Source organism: Tubulanus polymorphus, chromosome 11 (assembly GCF_964204645.1).
Source record: "Tubulanus polymorphus chromosome 11, tnTubPoly1.2, whole genome shotgun sequence".
Lineage (NCBI taxonomy): Eukaryota > Metazoa > Nemertea > Palaeonemertea > Tubulaniformes > Tubulanidae > Tubulanus > Tubulanus polymorphus.
Window position 1 is genome coordinate 1,902,011 of NC_134035.1, and position 16,057 is coordinate 1,918,067.

Sequence of the window (16,057 nt, forward strand, 5' to 3'; positions counted from 1 at the left end):
GAACCGAAGACATCGAGTTGACCTAAAGAATGGCGTTTGATAACGGGCCGAAATTCGATATAAGCGTTTATAATTAATCACTGATCGAATTGTGCGCAGTGTCGTATGATTTCATGTGTAAACTCTGACAGTCGGAATGAGTTTTATATGCGCGTACGCGTCATAAACAGATCATTGCGCAATCGTTTTGCGGATGATGGATTTAGCGGATGACGAGGCCGCTCTACGAGCAGTTTTCGGTTTGTATTTCATTAAAAAAAATCTCGCTTTTCATAGTGAAAGTTAATGCCGAGTAGAATCCTGTGACAGAAATCTCTAGGGGACTAGGAATTTTGTTGTTCGTTATAGATATGGAAAGAAAATGGTTGATTATTTCGTGTTTGGATCGAACTTTCCATAACGAGGGGATGTTTAAAATCATAAATGCAAAATTTGATTACAATTACTATTTTCTGTGGGGAAGGTATTAGATTTCATATAATGTCTTTTTCTTAGTCATTCGTATATGATAAGCTTGTCTATAATGATAAGTATTTACGGTGGTACAATTTATCATATTTTGCATATATATATACATAAATGTATTACCAAGAACAGCTAGTTGATTATGAGAAGAATTCCACTGATATTTTATTCATGATGCTCATAGAAAAGCAGGGTATAACATTGAATTCTGTATATCATATTTGCCGATGATTGACTATAACTGCAGGTTCTTGGTTATAATCGAACGAAAACCACAAAGTGTGAATCCAAAAGCAATCAAATCCTAATAAACTCCGAGGATGGGGGCGGAACGTCGGGAATAAAGCAGGAATAAAGCACTGTTGTTTCGGATTCATATTGTTGGTTTTTACTCGATTATCTCATGACCATTTCAGACTTTCGACTTTCACATTATGTATGTTGCGTCATATTTTTTTTTCTCAAATTTTCCAGACGAACACGGGATCGATAACGAAGCTTTGGATTTCTTAGATAGTTGTATACCGGATACAAGTAACGATTTGTAAATATATCTCCAAAAGTCAAACCTACAGTTTCACAGTTGCGAGTTAAGAACGCTATCAATTCAATATATCGTAACTCTGAAATCAAAATCTAACTCCGAATTGTGAAATTGGGTCTAGTTCCGCCATTTTTAGAATTGGCAATTTCAGACGTTTACATTTTGACTTTTTTTTTAAATAGTTTCTCTGCGAACGATGAAGTGGTCGCCGCCATCACTGCCCAGGTATCAGCTACGCCGTCCGTGCAAAGTATTCCGATTCGTAACCGTGATCCCCGAGTCGAACTACACGCGAAACTCGTCGCGTACGTAAAACTTTATCTCATAAACTACTTCTGTTTAACTTCTGGTTGATCACTTCTTCTACCGATTGAATATACGTCTTTCCACTGCGGAGATATATCAGTCTGGGGGATCGGTTCCAAAGAGGCCATGCAGTCCAACAGTTCAAACGAGTTGAGATTTGAGTCTGCACATGTCTACAGGGTTAACTGGTCGAAAATGAAAGAGTAACTAGTTAATTCTAGAACTATCGAACTAATTCTTAAACCTTACGGCTCAGTCGTGACTTAACTCCAAAATTGGTCTTTAATCAGTCTTAAGACTGATATTGAGTTTAAGCCTGTTCTCAAATCTATCTAAGACATGATTGTGCAACTGGGCCCATATGGACCGGGTTCATAGTCATGATTTTAACTTGTGACCAGATTGAGACCATCTTAGTTCTATAGCCAATCTACGTAACAAGTTAAGATCAGACTTAAGACATTTAAGACCACTTTTGACCCATTGAACCGGCCTCGGAGATCTATTCATTGTTCGGTTTCGTCTTCTTTCTCTTGTTCAGATCTATGCCAGAAACTCCACCGGACTCAGGATCTGAGGCAGCATTTTCTCCTGCCAGGACATCAAACGGTGGACATACCACCTCGAATCAGATAGGTATGAATATTTGCCGCGTCAATCATAGGCTTTGTGCTTATTACTTTCCAATATAGCATAAGTTAATTTTTAAATTTCAACTTTCATTTTGAGTTTATCTAAGATATTACGTATAGATCTGTTTTGATTTTGTTTAGAATTACAACAAACCAATGGCGCTTCAATCGGACAGCCATATATTCTCGACAACAGGCAGAAATTACCCGCTAAGTCATCATCGTCACCTGATGGTGGACGACAGAACTATGTCAGGAATTCACCGGCAGCAGCAGCAGCAACAGCAGGTGCCCCACAGTTATTCCATACCACGACGATCCCATCAACTGGTAGTCAGTAAGTCTAATAGTCGAGTATCGAAATTCGGGCACCAAATTCGATTTTTCGACGACACTTGAACAAAATGCAGCGATTTCTGTATTTTCAATCTAAATTTTCGAACGAAACAGATAATAATGTGCAACCATTTAAAAAGATAAAACGGTTGAACTTTACTAGCTGCGATTTTGTTTCTCTATATTTCAAATATTTTTAAACCTATGCAGAATGACGTCATTCATCTCGCCGACGAATAAAAAACGTCGATTCGACGAATCGAATCGATACGAGACGTACACAGTGTCAGACGACGGATTATTCGTTACGAATAACATTAACATCAAACCAGAGCCGACCTGTACCCCGATCCCACAGGCCCCACCGGCCGAGGAGTTCGGGTGTTGCGACGATAGCGGAGGCAAAATACAATTTATCCACTGGAAATCTTATCAGTCCTCGAATTGGGCCACGTTACTGGACAGTAATCTCAGCATCATGTAAGCGCACAAGTTCAAATATTTCTATAGTTTGTTGAAATGTTTCTTTAAATTCGCACTGATCTGGAGGTGGAACGAGAATTCTTAATTCTGAATTGGAGTTGCGTGTTTCGTGAAAATCATTCCTTCTTGTTCATTGTTGAGGCCGTAAAAACCGTCACAAAAAATATTTTCATTTATTGATAACTTGTACGCGTTCCCCAACGGGCAGTGACGTATTATTCAATGGGCACTACGTCATCAATATCGGTGTTTCAAAATAACAAATGTGATTGTAAATATAGGCGTTTATTTTTCAATTCAACATATTCCATAACTTTTTGATAATGTATTTAAACGGTAAATAGGGTACTGCAATAAGTGGATGGGGTTATTTTTCATGAGTTAGTTTTCCTGTTTGTTTTTCAGATCGACACCTGTGTTCAGAGTGATCGCCGATAAAGGCTTTAACCTATCGACGAATGGCGACGCTTTCGTTTGTCAGAAGAAGAATCACTTTCAGATAACCGTCCACACGAACGTCACCAGCACGCCCAGGTTCTTACAGGCCCCGAACGGCAACACTTTCAATATAGTCGGATTTTACGTACATTTCTACGGAATAAAGGTAAGATTCAAGGTGTAGCTTAGTTTCGCCACCTAAGCGATGTTTGTAGATGCTTTCTCCAATATTTTATTAGAACCATTTCTCCGAACACTCTGAAAAATAGTTTTCTGAGTTAGAATTACTAACGGCCATCATCAGGTGTATGTATGTTGTCCATGGTCTATTTTGATCACCGTTCATGGATATTTGTAAACAACCGAAGTGTTAGTTCCATGTTAAACGTCCAATGTACCAGTTTTGTATACGTAGGCTCCAAATCAGTAAACTCCATGTAAGTTCCGTATAATATCCTTCAATGCACTGTTTTTGTAGATGGAGACTCCAAATCAGGCGATACGCATTGAACAGTCGCAGCCAGACCGAACCAAGAAACCTTTTCATCCGGTGAAGTAAGCGAAACCGCAATCTTTAAAACTACGTTCAAACTATAACGAAAATACATAAATTAATGATAAGGATAAAACCTTGCAAAAAAATTAAAGAAAAACTGTAAGAGATTTTGACCTGAAATGCTATGAGCCATTTTCAATAATAACATTTTTTGAAAATGCCCAATACGATGATGTTTTTGAATTTGAAACAGGATCGATCTGCTCGCGAACACGATCGCTAAATTGACGGTAGGACGACTGCATTTCAGCGAAACGACGTTGAACAATATGAGAAAGAAAGGAAAACCGAATCCGGATCAGCGGTATTTCATGTTAGTCGTCGCGCTTCATGCTCACACCTCTGACGGTAACAGTTTCATGACAGTCGCAGCCGTTTCAGATAAAATCATCGTCAGGGTAAATATGATCTCTTCTCTATAATTCTTCGTTCTCTTCTATACTTTTCTTCGTCAAATGAATTTTCAGTGTAAAAGAATAAAACGAGGTTTAATGGGATTAATCAGAAAATTGCGGAATGTTGAGAGAAAGTTGACTGAACTCAACGCTCACGACGGCGGCAAACACAGAAACATGTTTCCCTCTGTTGTGTGCGTTTACGAAAAAAACGAGAAACATAATTTCGGGATACAATGCTTCCGAGATCAAACAAGTTTGATTCCGTGTTTCTGTTTCCGTGTTTCCCTGCGCCGTGTGTTATTGGGCTTAATGTACCCCGAAACCTAACCCAGTAGCTCTACCGCAAGTCGACATAAACTGCAGTCTTGCCAAAGAACTAACTAAAAAAACAAGACCCAGTTCCACAGTCGTGTGTTAAGATTTGACTCTGGGTTAACTCATTGAAAATGAACTAACCTTAACTCAGACTTAACTCTAACTCACAACTGTGGAACTGGGTCCAAGTATTTAAAAGTTAGACCAGTTAAGTGATCCGTTGTTGCAAATTCTTTCATAGGCGTCGAATCCTGGACAATTTGAGCCTGAGGTAGACACTGGTAGCTGGCAACGTGGACTCAGTCCGGGCACTGTTCATCATATGGTAGGTACCGCAATATTCTATATTCATTGTATACGGTTTATGATCGAAAACTCTTAGAATAATTTCATCCTGTTATTCATGTTCGATGCAGGGACATGTCGGAATTAAAACCGATAATCCACAAGCAGCTCTCGACGTTCACGGGAATGTACTCGTCACGGGTCACGTGGTCCAGCCATCCGATAAACGAGCTAAGAAACATATCACTGAGGTAATGATTTTCAATTTCAACTAGAAAGTAGTTGAATACTTCGTTTATTACTGGTAACAGGTGTTTCTTTGTGTATTCTACAATCAGAAAAAAATATGTTTCATAATGAAGGATGCCATCGGGCTCGTTCCACAGTTATGGCTTTGACCAGTCTGAGACCATCTTAGTTCTATAGCCAATCCAACAGGTTTAGACCAGTTTTAAGACTTAAGACCACGATTGGACTTACGTTTGGACCGTAGACCATCATTGTGGTTCAATAGTCAACTGTCAGAACTACCAAACATAACATTCAAATTTCTTCAGTTAACGAAGCATTCAAGTCCGGATGTACCGACCGACGGTCATTCTGTGTTTAAACCAGACGACAGGTCCTTCGTATCTTAATTCGTGTTATGCTTTCCGCTTTCTCCGTGCAGCTCGACTCAAAAGAACAATTGAAAAACGTATCTCAATTGAAAGTCTACCAGTACGAGTTCCGTTCTGATTTCGCTAAAGAAGCCGGTCTAGCTGAAGACGATCTCAGACACACCGGTGTACTAGCGCAGGAAGTTCAGGATATCATACCGGATGCGGTCACCGATAAAGGTGACGTCACACTGGCTAACGGCGAAACCATAGAAACCTTTCTCGTCGTTAATAAGGTGAAATTCAATGATGAAAATAATCTTTTAGTGAATTCTTTTTATATGATAAGTTCTTTCAGAAAATATTAAATTTCACAGTAGCTCAAAAGTTGATTTAAGTTAACCTGAAGATAAATGACATTGCCGACAAATGCATTGTTATCACTGTATCTATCCACTGCTTAACTTTATCTAAATTTTGAGCAGTTGGTCCCATATTTGTTATTCTTGTTAAAATGTCTTGATTTCATTATGTTGACTCGTATTAGGATCGTATTTATATGGAGAATGTCGGTGCCGTTAAAGAGTTGTGTAAATTGACTGATAATTTGGAGAATCGAATTGACGAATTAGAACGCGTCAATCGTCGTTTGACGCGTATTAAAAACCGCGGAGGAGCCAGAGATAGTTTCAAATCAACTTCGAGTAAATCTACCGAATATTCAGACACAAATCACAGGTCAGTGGTGATAGAGTTCCTTACGAAAACATCTGTAAACAGAATGCAGAATGATTCCCGTTGCTTTTTGTAACAACGTTGATAAAATAAAAACCCACTATTAGTTGGGTCAATAAATTTGAAATGATCCCAGGGTTTATGGTGATGTATGTTTTTCAGTCGACAGGGAAGCACTCGTCCACCGTTGAGATACAGCAGTCACCACAGATGTAGTAATCATCATCAACCACGGTATAATAAACAGTTCGACGAGGCGGTCACACCTTCGCAAGGTCATTGCTCAAACCGTGTCATTCAACTGGTCATCGTTGTGTTAGTTCTTGTCATGGCTTTCTGGTAGGAATTATTTTCAGAAATTATTGAAATAGACGTATCTAAAATGGATTTTTCGAGAAACTGCCAGAAAATTCTGAAATATTTTTACCCCAGACACGTTCCTATAACATTAGAATACAAAATCATCGTGTATAAAACAGCCCTCGGAGCCGTTATCACTTAACAATAACGTGACCTTTTGTCATATACACGCCAAACTGGTTGGTCACCAGAACAATCCAAACCCGACGTATTCGGTCAATCTATAGATTGCGCATGAGTGGTCTGTGTAAGGTTTGTTTGGCGTCTCGACCTGAGAACGATCTCACAGACTGTGGTCACATAAAACGATATTATACATTACTGCTCTAGGTGCCACGACGATCCATACTATAGAGTTATCAAACGAATCGTTCGGCCTATATTCCATCATGCATATCTACAACCAAAAAATTCTTCATTTGATCTCACTCACAATTTAAATAGATTTCTTTCAATTTCTGTTTCTTCCCATAGTTTGATCGCTATAACTACTCTGTACATTCTCGAAAAACAAGTTCACGATTCGCACGACGAAACTGTCGATGTCGGGCAAACCAGTTTACTGCACCGATCTACAACTGCTTTGTTATCGATGACTACGATATCTACCTTGTACGTATTCATATTTACATCTCATCTGTTACAAAATATCAACGTCAAAATATACAAAATATCTCATTCTAATGAATGATTTGTTTCTTTTTACCAGACCGTCGTCCACTCCATCATCACCAGGAGTGTTCACAACGCCGAATATTGTATCATCATCATTTGCACCTGTTTTAACAACGGTTTTGAAACCGCCGTCAAGTAAGTAAAATGTATTGTAGACTGGGACCCGGTTCCACAGTTGTGAGTTAGAGTTAACTCTGAGTTAAAAGAGTCAAATTCAACTCCAAACTGTGGAACCGACTGTGCATGCGAATGATCTAAAAAATTAAGTCAGGCCCAAGAAATTTTCATGAGTTCATGCTATGTTAGTGGTTTATCATCCCAAAAGGGCGTGGCTTCTGATGGTATCGATTCTGCTTGTTTTCAGCGACCTTGTTGCCGACCAATTTGCCCTCGACATCGCAATTGATACCGACTGAATGTCTAGTGAAGAAATGTCTCGAGCCGTATTGTTGTACAGCTAAAACTTACAACCTTCCCCCTGCTCCTAGTAAACCATTACATAAAAAAGACGTATTCGGAGGTGAGTTCGATTGGAAAAACCAGATTCATCTTGTAAAATGCGCGAGGTATCTAAATTCACTAGAAGAGACGCCATTAACAGATATATAAATCATTTAATTTGGTTTTCACAAGGTACAAGTGACTGTCTGATCCAGTTGACGAGAAAAAAACCCACAGAAGAAAAACTGTAATAGGAAATCAACGTTTTGATTCAATTGCTATGAGCTATCTTCAAAAACAAAAAAATGTTTTTGAAAATCGCTCGTAGAATTTAAATCAAAACGTCTACATCCTCTTACTATTTCTTATTTGGGTTTTACCCGTGAAATTATTTGATTTGTCTTATATTCATAACTATCAATTTCTGTCATAGATTCACGTGACAATAAAACGAAATCGGACGCGGCAGCCGGTCATCTGTCCAGCCTCCCGGATACAGCAGACATCCACAGTGTATTCCTCTCTAACGACGACTCGAACTCGATTATATCAGACGTACGTAACCATTGGAAACCGTTCAGAATGTTCGTTAACAGTCGATATAGGTTGTAAACTAAGCTTTATACATGACATCGAATGTTGTGTAGTTAATATTTCAAAATGTATGCGTTTAATATCACCCTTAACCCGGTTTCTGTCTGAGAGATTAGATTATTCAACTCGGGGCTCAGTTTAACAAAGAAGTTTAACTAACATTTTGGTGTAATTGCTATTAGTTACTTCATGTTTTCAATGAGGACAACTATTCAAACTTAACCGTTTTAGGCTTAAACTCAACCGATTTAAGCACGAACTTTTTCATGAAAACTTTTTCTGACCCCAGATATGAATAAACTTGCAATCTCTGGGCTCGTTACCTCCAAAAAGATTTTAAAAAAACTACGGCAATATAGTTGCTATTTATCTTTTTTTCACACACCGCACTCCGTTTTAGGCTAATTTTCTCCCATCTCCGTCGCCTTCAATTCTACAGGCTGCAGGTTCCGACACCGACACCGACGACAAAGATATGAAACCATCGGTGAACAAAGACGATTTGAACGGAGATGACTCGAGTAGTCGCGCGACCAGTTCGTCGCAATCCGGCTCTGTCTTAATACGCAAAAAACGAATGCCGAAACAAGCTAACAACTGTATGACACTGGACAATAAAACCATAGCAGCCACTCAACCACCAATGAGTAATTATATTCTATCTTTAAACAGACATACGAAAGTGTGGACGATTGCTACTATTTCCTTTTGCTATACATGTGCCCGGAATACTGCACTTTGAATTTCTCTGCGAGAGTTTTGCAAGATTTGACCGATTACACCTTGAGCACTTCTATATTGAAATGATGCTTAGAGCAAGGTTTACAATAACATCTCATTAAATTGATTTATGACGAAAAAACTAAAGAGTACTGTAAGAGCCATCTTCAAAACTAAGGGAGTATTCAACGTTTCTACTCAATTCTACAAGAGCCATCTTCAAAACTTTTTTGAATATGGCTCATAGAATTTAGTCTAAAATGTCAAATACTCTCGTAATTGTTTCTTATATTGTGGGTGTTGATCTTCAACATAATTGGATTGAAACCGATGAGTAAAACTATGAGCCATATTCAAAGCCGTTTTTCGTAGTTTTTTTCTTCATATTTTAGGTTTACCTTCTACTTTGTTTTCTCGGTGTCGTCGTTCTAACGTTGTTCTCTTTAATAATTGCAGATTCGGACGAAGCTCCGGCCGGTGATAAACCGGTAAACAGTATCGCGATATTGTGCTACGGACGGTTTCAGATCGACAGCAGATTCTGCGTGGAAACCTCGTGTAAAGACGAGACAACTCGTAATTTCACCTACAAAATACCGGTCAGCCATCATCTACCCATCATATCTGTACCGGTCATATTCTGGTAACGTGTTTCTCTTTTTAGAATATCAAATTTCTCTCTGTGAAAATATTCTGCTATTTTAACGAATACTTAGAAATGAGAATTTCAAAAAAGTCAATATCATCTATCGGAGAATCTTTTATGAAATTCAAACATGTTTAGTGAATATAGTTCGAATTGATACGTGGACGAAAAATAATTGGTTAATGAAATAAAGAATGAATTCGTCTTTTTTTCAGGTCAGATCGGACGGTACATTTTTGCTCACACGTATCGTCGGATATTTGCCGATCGGACAATCAGGCCGCCGCTCCGGTCGAGTCCGTCCCCGAAACCTGGGGCGTTAAAGGCTGGCTACTTCCGGTCGGTTATTACTTCAGTAGCAGTTATAGATTCCGCGTGACGCGTCATGACGTCACCGACCCGTGCGCGTTGCCGGACGATGACGTCAGATTCGTCGAGTATAACATCGAGTTTCAAAGGAGTTGCCCGAACGTAGACACCTCGTAAACGATGGTAACGCGACGGTCGGTCGGTCGGCACGTTTCCATTGGACGTATTCCTGTTTTCGGAATATAGAAATTCTATATTTCAAACTCTCTACTGGGGCCGCTTCTATCAGGTTTACGGACTATGCTATTCCGGAATAGGTATCGTATTCTGGTCGAAACAAACGCGCCGCCAGAAAAGTATTCCGGAATCGGTAGACACCACCAGTCGAAAACACTAAACTCTACTGGCCACTTCTATCTGGTTTAGAGATAATGCTATTCCGCAATAAGCAGAGCGTGATTCTGGTCGAAAAGAACAACGCGCTCGAAAAGAATTCCAAAATCGGTAAAGACCAATCGAAATCTGTCTAAACAACATATCAAGGGGCCGTCTCACAGAACTATACTTCAACAAATGAAATTAATTGCCTTTGAAATGAAATGTGAAATTCTGAAGTTCTAGTACTGTGAAATGGCCCCCGGTTCTAACAAACCCTTGTTTATATCTAACGAATCGTATTTTCTTGTACATATTCTAATGAATAATTAAAGAACACGTTAAGCTAGAAAATAACCACACGGCTTTGGGTTTTCATCTGATTATGAGTCTTCACTACAATGGCTTTTGTTTTCCTTGGTCTTTCCCTAGAATATTTTGAAAGATTGATGCATTTAGATGGAATTTCCTGCATCCAGAAAAAAAGAGTTCTTGTGTTATTTCTGACATTTTCCTAATTTTTGCTGATTCTATCAACCAGTTGTTTTCAGCACAACCTCAAATTTCTTTCTAATCAATTCGCAACTCTGTAGCCTGAATCAACTATAAGTAGTACTATTCAGAGTCGTATTTGAGTTTGAATAACTGATATATACCTAATATATATATATCGCCCATTGATCGAATTAGAGTGGATACTACGATGCCACGAATAAACAAAGTTTCAATATTACTTGAATAATCGACGCTTGAATTAGAAATCCAATAGGAAATTGCCTCTATTACGATTAGATTTTCTCAAGACGAAATCTTTCCGTTTCGAATGTACCAAAATATCTCCAGTTATTGGATCGATTTTGAAGGCAATTTCGTCCGAAACGAATCCGAATAAGAAATAATCGATTGCACAATTTCCATATCATAATAACCGGTAAAAAGATGTTTCCCCACAACACAGTCTGGTGGTGTCGTCGAAGCTTAGAAAACGATGGACAACGGATCCGAAAGTTTGACCATCGATTTGGTGAAATCTTACAGCGCCGGGTTCGTCAGCTCGATGACGTCGACGTCGACTCTAAATCGCCGGCTTTATTTCTATTTGTACGTCGTATTTTTACCGCTCGGTTTCGCCGGTAATTTTCTATCGTTCGTCTTGATGGTTCTGTCGAAACAGATGCGCGCCACGTCCTATTCGATATACCTGGCCCAGTTGGCCGTATTCGATACGATATCTTTATCGTACTATCTACTCGGCTGGTTGAACGTTCTCGGTTACTATCTATCGCTGGACGAAGCCATCGTGACGTTCGAGTCGTCGATACGGTGCAAACTCGTGGAGATATTTCACGATATGGGCGTCGAAGGCGGTCACTTCACCGTGGTCATCATTGCCATCGAACGAGTGTTCGTCGTCGGGTTCCCCTTTCGCGCCAAACGACTCTGCACCAGAAAACATTCGAAAGTCGTCTGCGGATGTTGTACGACTTACGTCATCGGCGAATCGATATGGCGCGGAACGGTGCCCAAATATCGGCCGGATTTCGGTTGTTATTTCAACGCGGAAGACGTTCCCTTGGATTACTTTCACGGCCTGACGATGTATATGCTGTTACCGGTGGCGATCGTTTTTATTTGTAACGCCATAATCGCTAAAATCACGTTCCTCAGCAGTAACGCGTTCGACGCTGCTAGCGATCACAAACGCGCCCAAACGATGAAAGTAACGCTGACTTTATTCGTTATTTCGATGACGTTTTTACTATTCAGCGTACCGTTGTGCGTCCCGTTGATTATTCTGGGTGCGGGTCTGGGTGACAAGCAGCAACTGTACGCCCTATCCGACACAACTACAATCATACTCGGCCTCAACTACGGGGTCAACTTTTATTTGTACATTCTTACGGGAAAACAAATCCGCGCCGCCTTATCACAACTTTTCTGCGGTTAGTTCTTTTCTTAAATGGAAAAATATTTTTCGGCGCGCAAAATTTTTCAGAAGGTTCGAATAGAAATCCCCAGAAATTCCATTAAAGGTCGTCGACAAAAATTGGCTTCGATTTCTGACGAAACAACTAAGTGTAGAGCAAAAATAGAATCACGTGAATAACATTACACTACACGGCTAAGAGGTTTTTGAAATGAATTTTCTCTGAACTGAATGACACTCGAATAGTCTGTCTGGAACATAACAAAATCCTATAGCGAACTTTATATACTCTCTAACTAAAAACGGTGTAACGCACAAGTCCAAAGTTGTGGCATCTTACGCCAGCGAGCGAATATGCGACGCCAACATCTCTGTGTCGTAATTGGCTTGATAGTCGTTACAATCTCATCACTTGGGAATTTCAAAAAAGGTACGTCCGCTTTCGGATCCATATTGCCACGATGGAAGAAAGTTTTAACAAAGCGTAAAAGTTCTGTTGAAATAGTAAAGAATATCATCAAGCTAATGACTACCACAAAACTCAATCAGTTGATTCGGAACTGTGTGCATATACGTAATCTATGTAATTTCAACGAGTTCAATTCTTATTCATTAATGTATGAATTTTCTACATATATCTGAAGCTATAGAGATTGTGATCACCAAAACGAACAAAAAGTGTTTCCTGCCGTTTAGATACAACGGTACGTTATACACTGATTGTATACCAGGGGGCGCTGGTAATCTGTCTTGGTGCAGTTGGACTCCTTTCTATTCCGACACTACGTGGGACTACTGCCCACCAACGCGTTCCAGTAAGTGTGCAAAATATTGCCAATGAAATTTTCCTGCTTACATTTTCATAGAAAAAAAAACTGTGGGAAATCGCTACTCCACCCCTCCTATTTTAAAAGATTTTCTGAACGAGCCCCTAAGCTTATACACCGAGTAAGCCACGACCGACCCCCCCCCCTTCTAATCCTGGATCCATCGCTGTTAAATGTTAACTTGTGTGTACAGTTTTAATGCTCAAGTTTCAAAGTTTATTTTGCTCCATATCTTACAAAAGAAATTGAGCACAGACAATTCTGTCATAGAACACACATTACAAGGTGGCCAAAAGTCAGTGATGAATATATTCTTTTGAAAATTGACTAAATTATGACGTTCAAATTTTTCAATTGCAGACGAAAAGGTGATGACGAATCGGCGGAAGCTGTGTTATTTACCGTTTCACTATCGCGGACGAATACGTCACAAGTGCGTGCCGGGTAACGGCCGTTTCCCGTGGTGCAGTTTTCAGCCGTTTTTCGTCGACGGTTCGAAAAACTGGGGTTACTGTTGGAAAAAACGTAATGGTCAGTATTGAAAAAAGAAACAAAGGCGATTTTCTGATACCGCAGGTTGAAACGGCTCGTGAAAATGTCTCTGATCTGGTCGGAATCAGGATTGATCAAAGCTACGCATAAACATATAAACATCTTTTTTTATTTCTGTCCAATTTTTAGGTAGAATCATCGAAACGGACAAAGGAATTAATTGTTATTTGCCATTTTACTACGAAGGAGTTTATTACGAGCAATGCACGAGTTTTCGTCACGATCGACCCTGGTGCGGTATTGATGGAGTCGTAGGAAGGTGGGCAAACTGTCTGTATAAAAAAAACAATTCTACAAATAATACCCAAGCTGGAGATAATGGTCAAGCCGGCAATAATGGTGCAAATAATGGTCAAGCCGGCAACAATGGTGCAAATAATGGTCAAGTCGGCAACAATGGTGCAAATAATGGTCAAGCCGGCAACAATGGTGCAAATAATGGTCAAGCCGGCAACAATGGTGCAAATAATGGTCAAGCCGGCAACAATGGTGCAAATAATGGTCAAGCCGGCAATAATGGTGCAAATAATGGTCAAGCCGGCAACAATGGTGCAAATAATGGTCAAGCCGGCAACAATGGTGCAAATAATGGTCAAGCCGGCAACAATGGTGCAAATAATGGTCAAGCCGGCAACAATGGTGCAAATAATGGTCAAGCCGGCAATAATGGTGCAAATATTGGTCAAGCCAGCAACAATGGTGCAAATAATGGTCAAGCTGGTAACAAGGGTGCAAATAATGGTCAAGCCACCAATAATGGTGCAAATAATGGTCAAACTGGTAACAATGGTGCAAATAATGGTCAAGCCGTCAATAATGGTGCAAATAATGGTCAAACAACAAGGGGAAATGGCGGTAGAGCCTGGATTCCAGGAGGGTTTTCCGGGAAAGTTGTTGGCTAGAAACCGTTCGTGAAAACACTAGCCTCAGTACCTTCCACTAATTTGTAAAGGGTCTTAAGGCACTGTAAATACTGATCCAAATTAAAAACGATACAGGTATACTGATTCAAAACGCCAATCAATAGAAATTACTTCGCTGTCTTCCAATGCCCAACATGGTCCAATGAAAGGTCCTTAAATCTCATCCCACGATTCGAATCAGTAGAATCCGAGGTGACGGTCGAATGAGCGAAAAAGGGGTAGCTCCGATAATATTTAAATCGCCAGCACTGTAAATTGTATTTCATTTTATAGACTGGTTTACCGGTCTCTATCTTCGCATATTGAATGGGACAGGCAACCAGTCTAATCATTTTACATAAAAATAGGCTGATGCATTCCACTATTTCTCCACCTCTGATCGTATACATTTTCCTGAGGCTTTAGGTACCAAAAATGTACGGTGTGGGGGAAATATTTTCGAGTTAAAGACAGTAATCATATTCAATAAAACGAATCTTTGGTACAGTTAAAGCAGACGGTGATTTGACTCGCGAATATATTATGCGTTGATCGGAGAATGTCTGACTGTCGTCGTTTCCACACCAGTCTCGATAAAATTTTCCACTTACAGCGTCCACAACTCTCATGTTCGTTATCTTATCAAATACAGGTAGTGATTTACATGCATACCAAACTGTATACGTGTCGCCACGATTTATTAATAGTCGCATTATGAACAATAATGCGCGCGATTCAAGTTGTTGAACTTCGTTCAAATATTTCCGATTTCGCACTTAATAATTTTTGTTACTGGTTCGATAAACTAAGGTTGTTATATTTCATTTTTTTGGTACAAGTATCTCTTCCACATTTCTGATCAAAACCAGGTCATAATGATAGATAATCAAGCATCGTTTGGTTCATTAACGAGGCTGCCAGTACTCAATGACATTGTTTGCTGTAACTTCTGAAAAATATGAAAGTTTATGTCTATACTATTATGTACATTGTAGCTTATTATAGATTATCGAATTATTAATCTATTATCATTTAGTTCATTAACTAGGCTGTTGCATTGTAGTCGTTTTCTTCAAGTATGTCCCTTTTTTCAAAGCCTGAACTATAAATTCATACCTAGATACTTCTGTTCTTGCGATACCCCGATGTAAATAACCTATACATAACCTTCTCTGTTCTAGTGGTGAAACTTTGCTCAATCTGGCGCGATATTCATCAAAAAAGGTATCAAATCATTTACATATAACACCATAAATGACTGTTGTGTATTGTTGCTGTTTGTTCTATAACTGATCAGATCTCGATGCTACGATTCCGCTATATTGTACTTCATTGTAATTTTTGGGTTTTTTGTTCTGTGTAATAAAATATACTGACTGAGACAGGACGCTGCAAATTATTTGACATTTTTAGTTTGTTCGTATATATTTCATTATGTATATATCAAGTGTATGTCCTCGATCTATGCAACTGAATTGTGATTATCCGACCGCTTCACGCCGGTATCCCACGCCGGTGTTGAGACTCGATGATCACATGTCCCCGCGTTAAATCTTCACCTGTTGACGCGTTTTTCAGTCATTTAAAAATGTGTTATAACATTCATACACTCATTTTGACACCCAGCCAATTGCGAC

The 16,057-nt window shown here is 39.4% G+C and overlaps 2 protein-coding genes across 2 annotated transcripts; both read left to right on the forward strand.

Moving 5' to 3' along the window:
• Positions 1-59: 59 nt before the first annotated feature.
• LOC141912518 (myelin regulatory factor-like protein) lies at positions 60-10,564 on the forward strand. The gene is made up of 21 exons (XM_074803767.1): positions 60-239; positions 940-1,009; positions 1,192-1,314; positions 1,857-1,951; positions 2,089-2,284; positions 2,494-2,763; positions 3,172-3,370; positions 3,683-3,759; positions 3,954-4,158; positions 4,715-4,798; positions 4,890-5,009; positions 5,429-5,653; positions 5,905-6,095; positions 6,255-6,431; positions 6,927-7,064; positions 7,162-7,262; positions 7,492-7,647; positions 8,002-8,123; positions 8,602-8,809; positions 9,339-9,525; positions 9,744-10,564. Exons 1-21 carry the CDS (start codon positions 194-196, stop codon positions 10,012-10,014), a joined length of 3,261 nt encoding a protein of 1,086 aa, XP_074659868.1. The 5' UTR covers positions 60-193; the 3' UTR covers positions 10,015-10,564.
• A 636-nt stretch (positions 10,565-11,200) lies between these two features.
• On the forward strand, positions 11,201-12,160 carry LOC141912884 (uncharacterized). Its single transcript, XM_074804305.1, has one exon. The coding sequence runs from the start codon at positions 11,201-11,203 to the stop codon at positions 12,158-12,160; it is 960 nt and encodes a 319-aa protein (XP_074660406.1).
• The last annotated feature ends 3,897 nt before the right edge of the window (positions 12,161-16,057 follow it).

Bases quoted from the DNA above. Each gene is read 5' to 3' on its own strand.
- LOC141912518 (XM_074803767.1), top strand. From the start codon at position 194: ATGATGGATTTAGCGGATGACGAGGCCGCTCTACGAGCAGTTTTCG. The intron at 2,285-2,493 runs GTAAGTCTAATA...AAACCTATGCAG, and splicing joins ATCCCATCAACTGGTAGTCA to AATGACGTCATTCATCTCGC. The intron at 8,124-8,601 runs GTACGTAACCAT...TCAATTCTACAG, and splicing joins CGAACTCGATTATATCAGAC to GCTGCAGGTTCCGACACCGA.
- LOC141912884 (XM_074804305.1), top strand. From the start codon at position 11,201: ATGGACAACGGATCCGAAAGTTTGACCATCGATTTGGTGAAATCTTAC.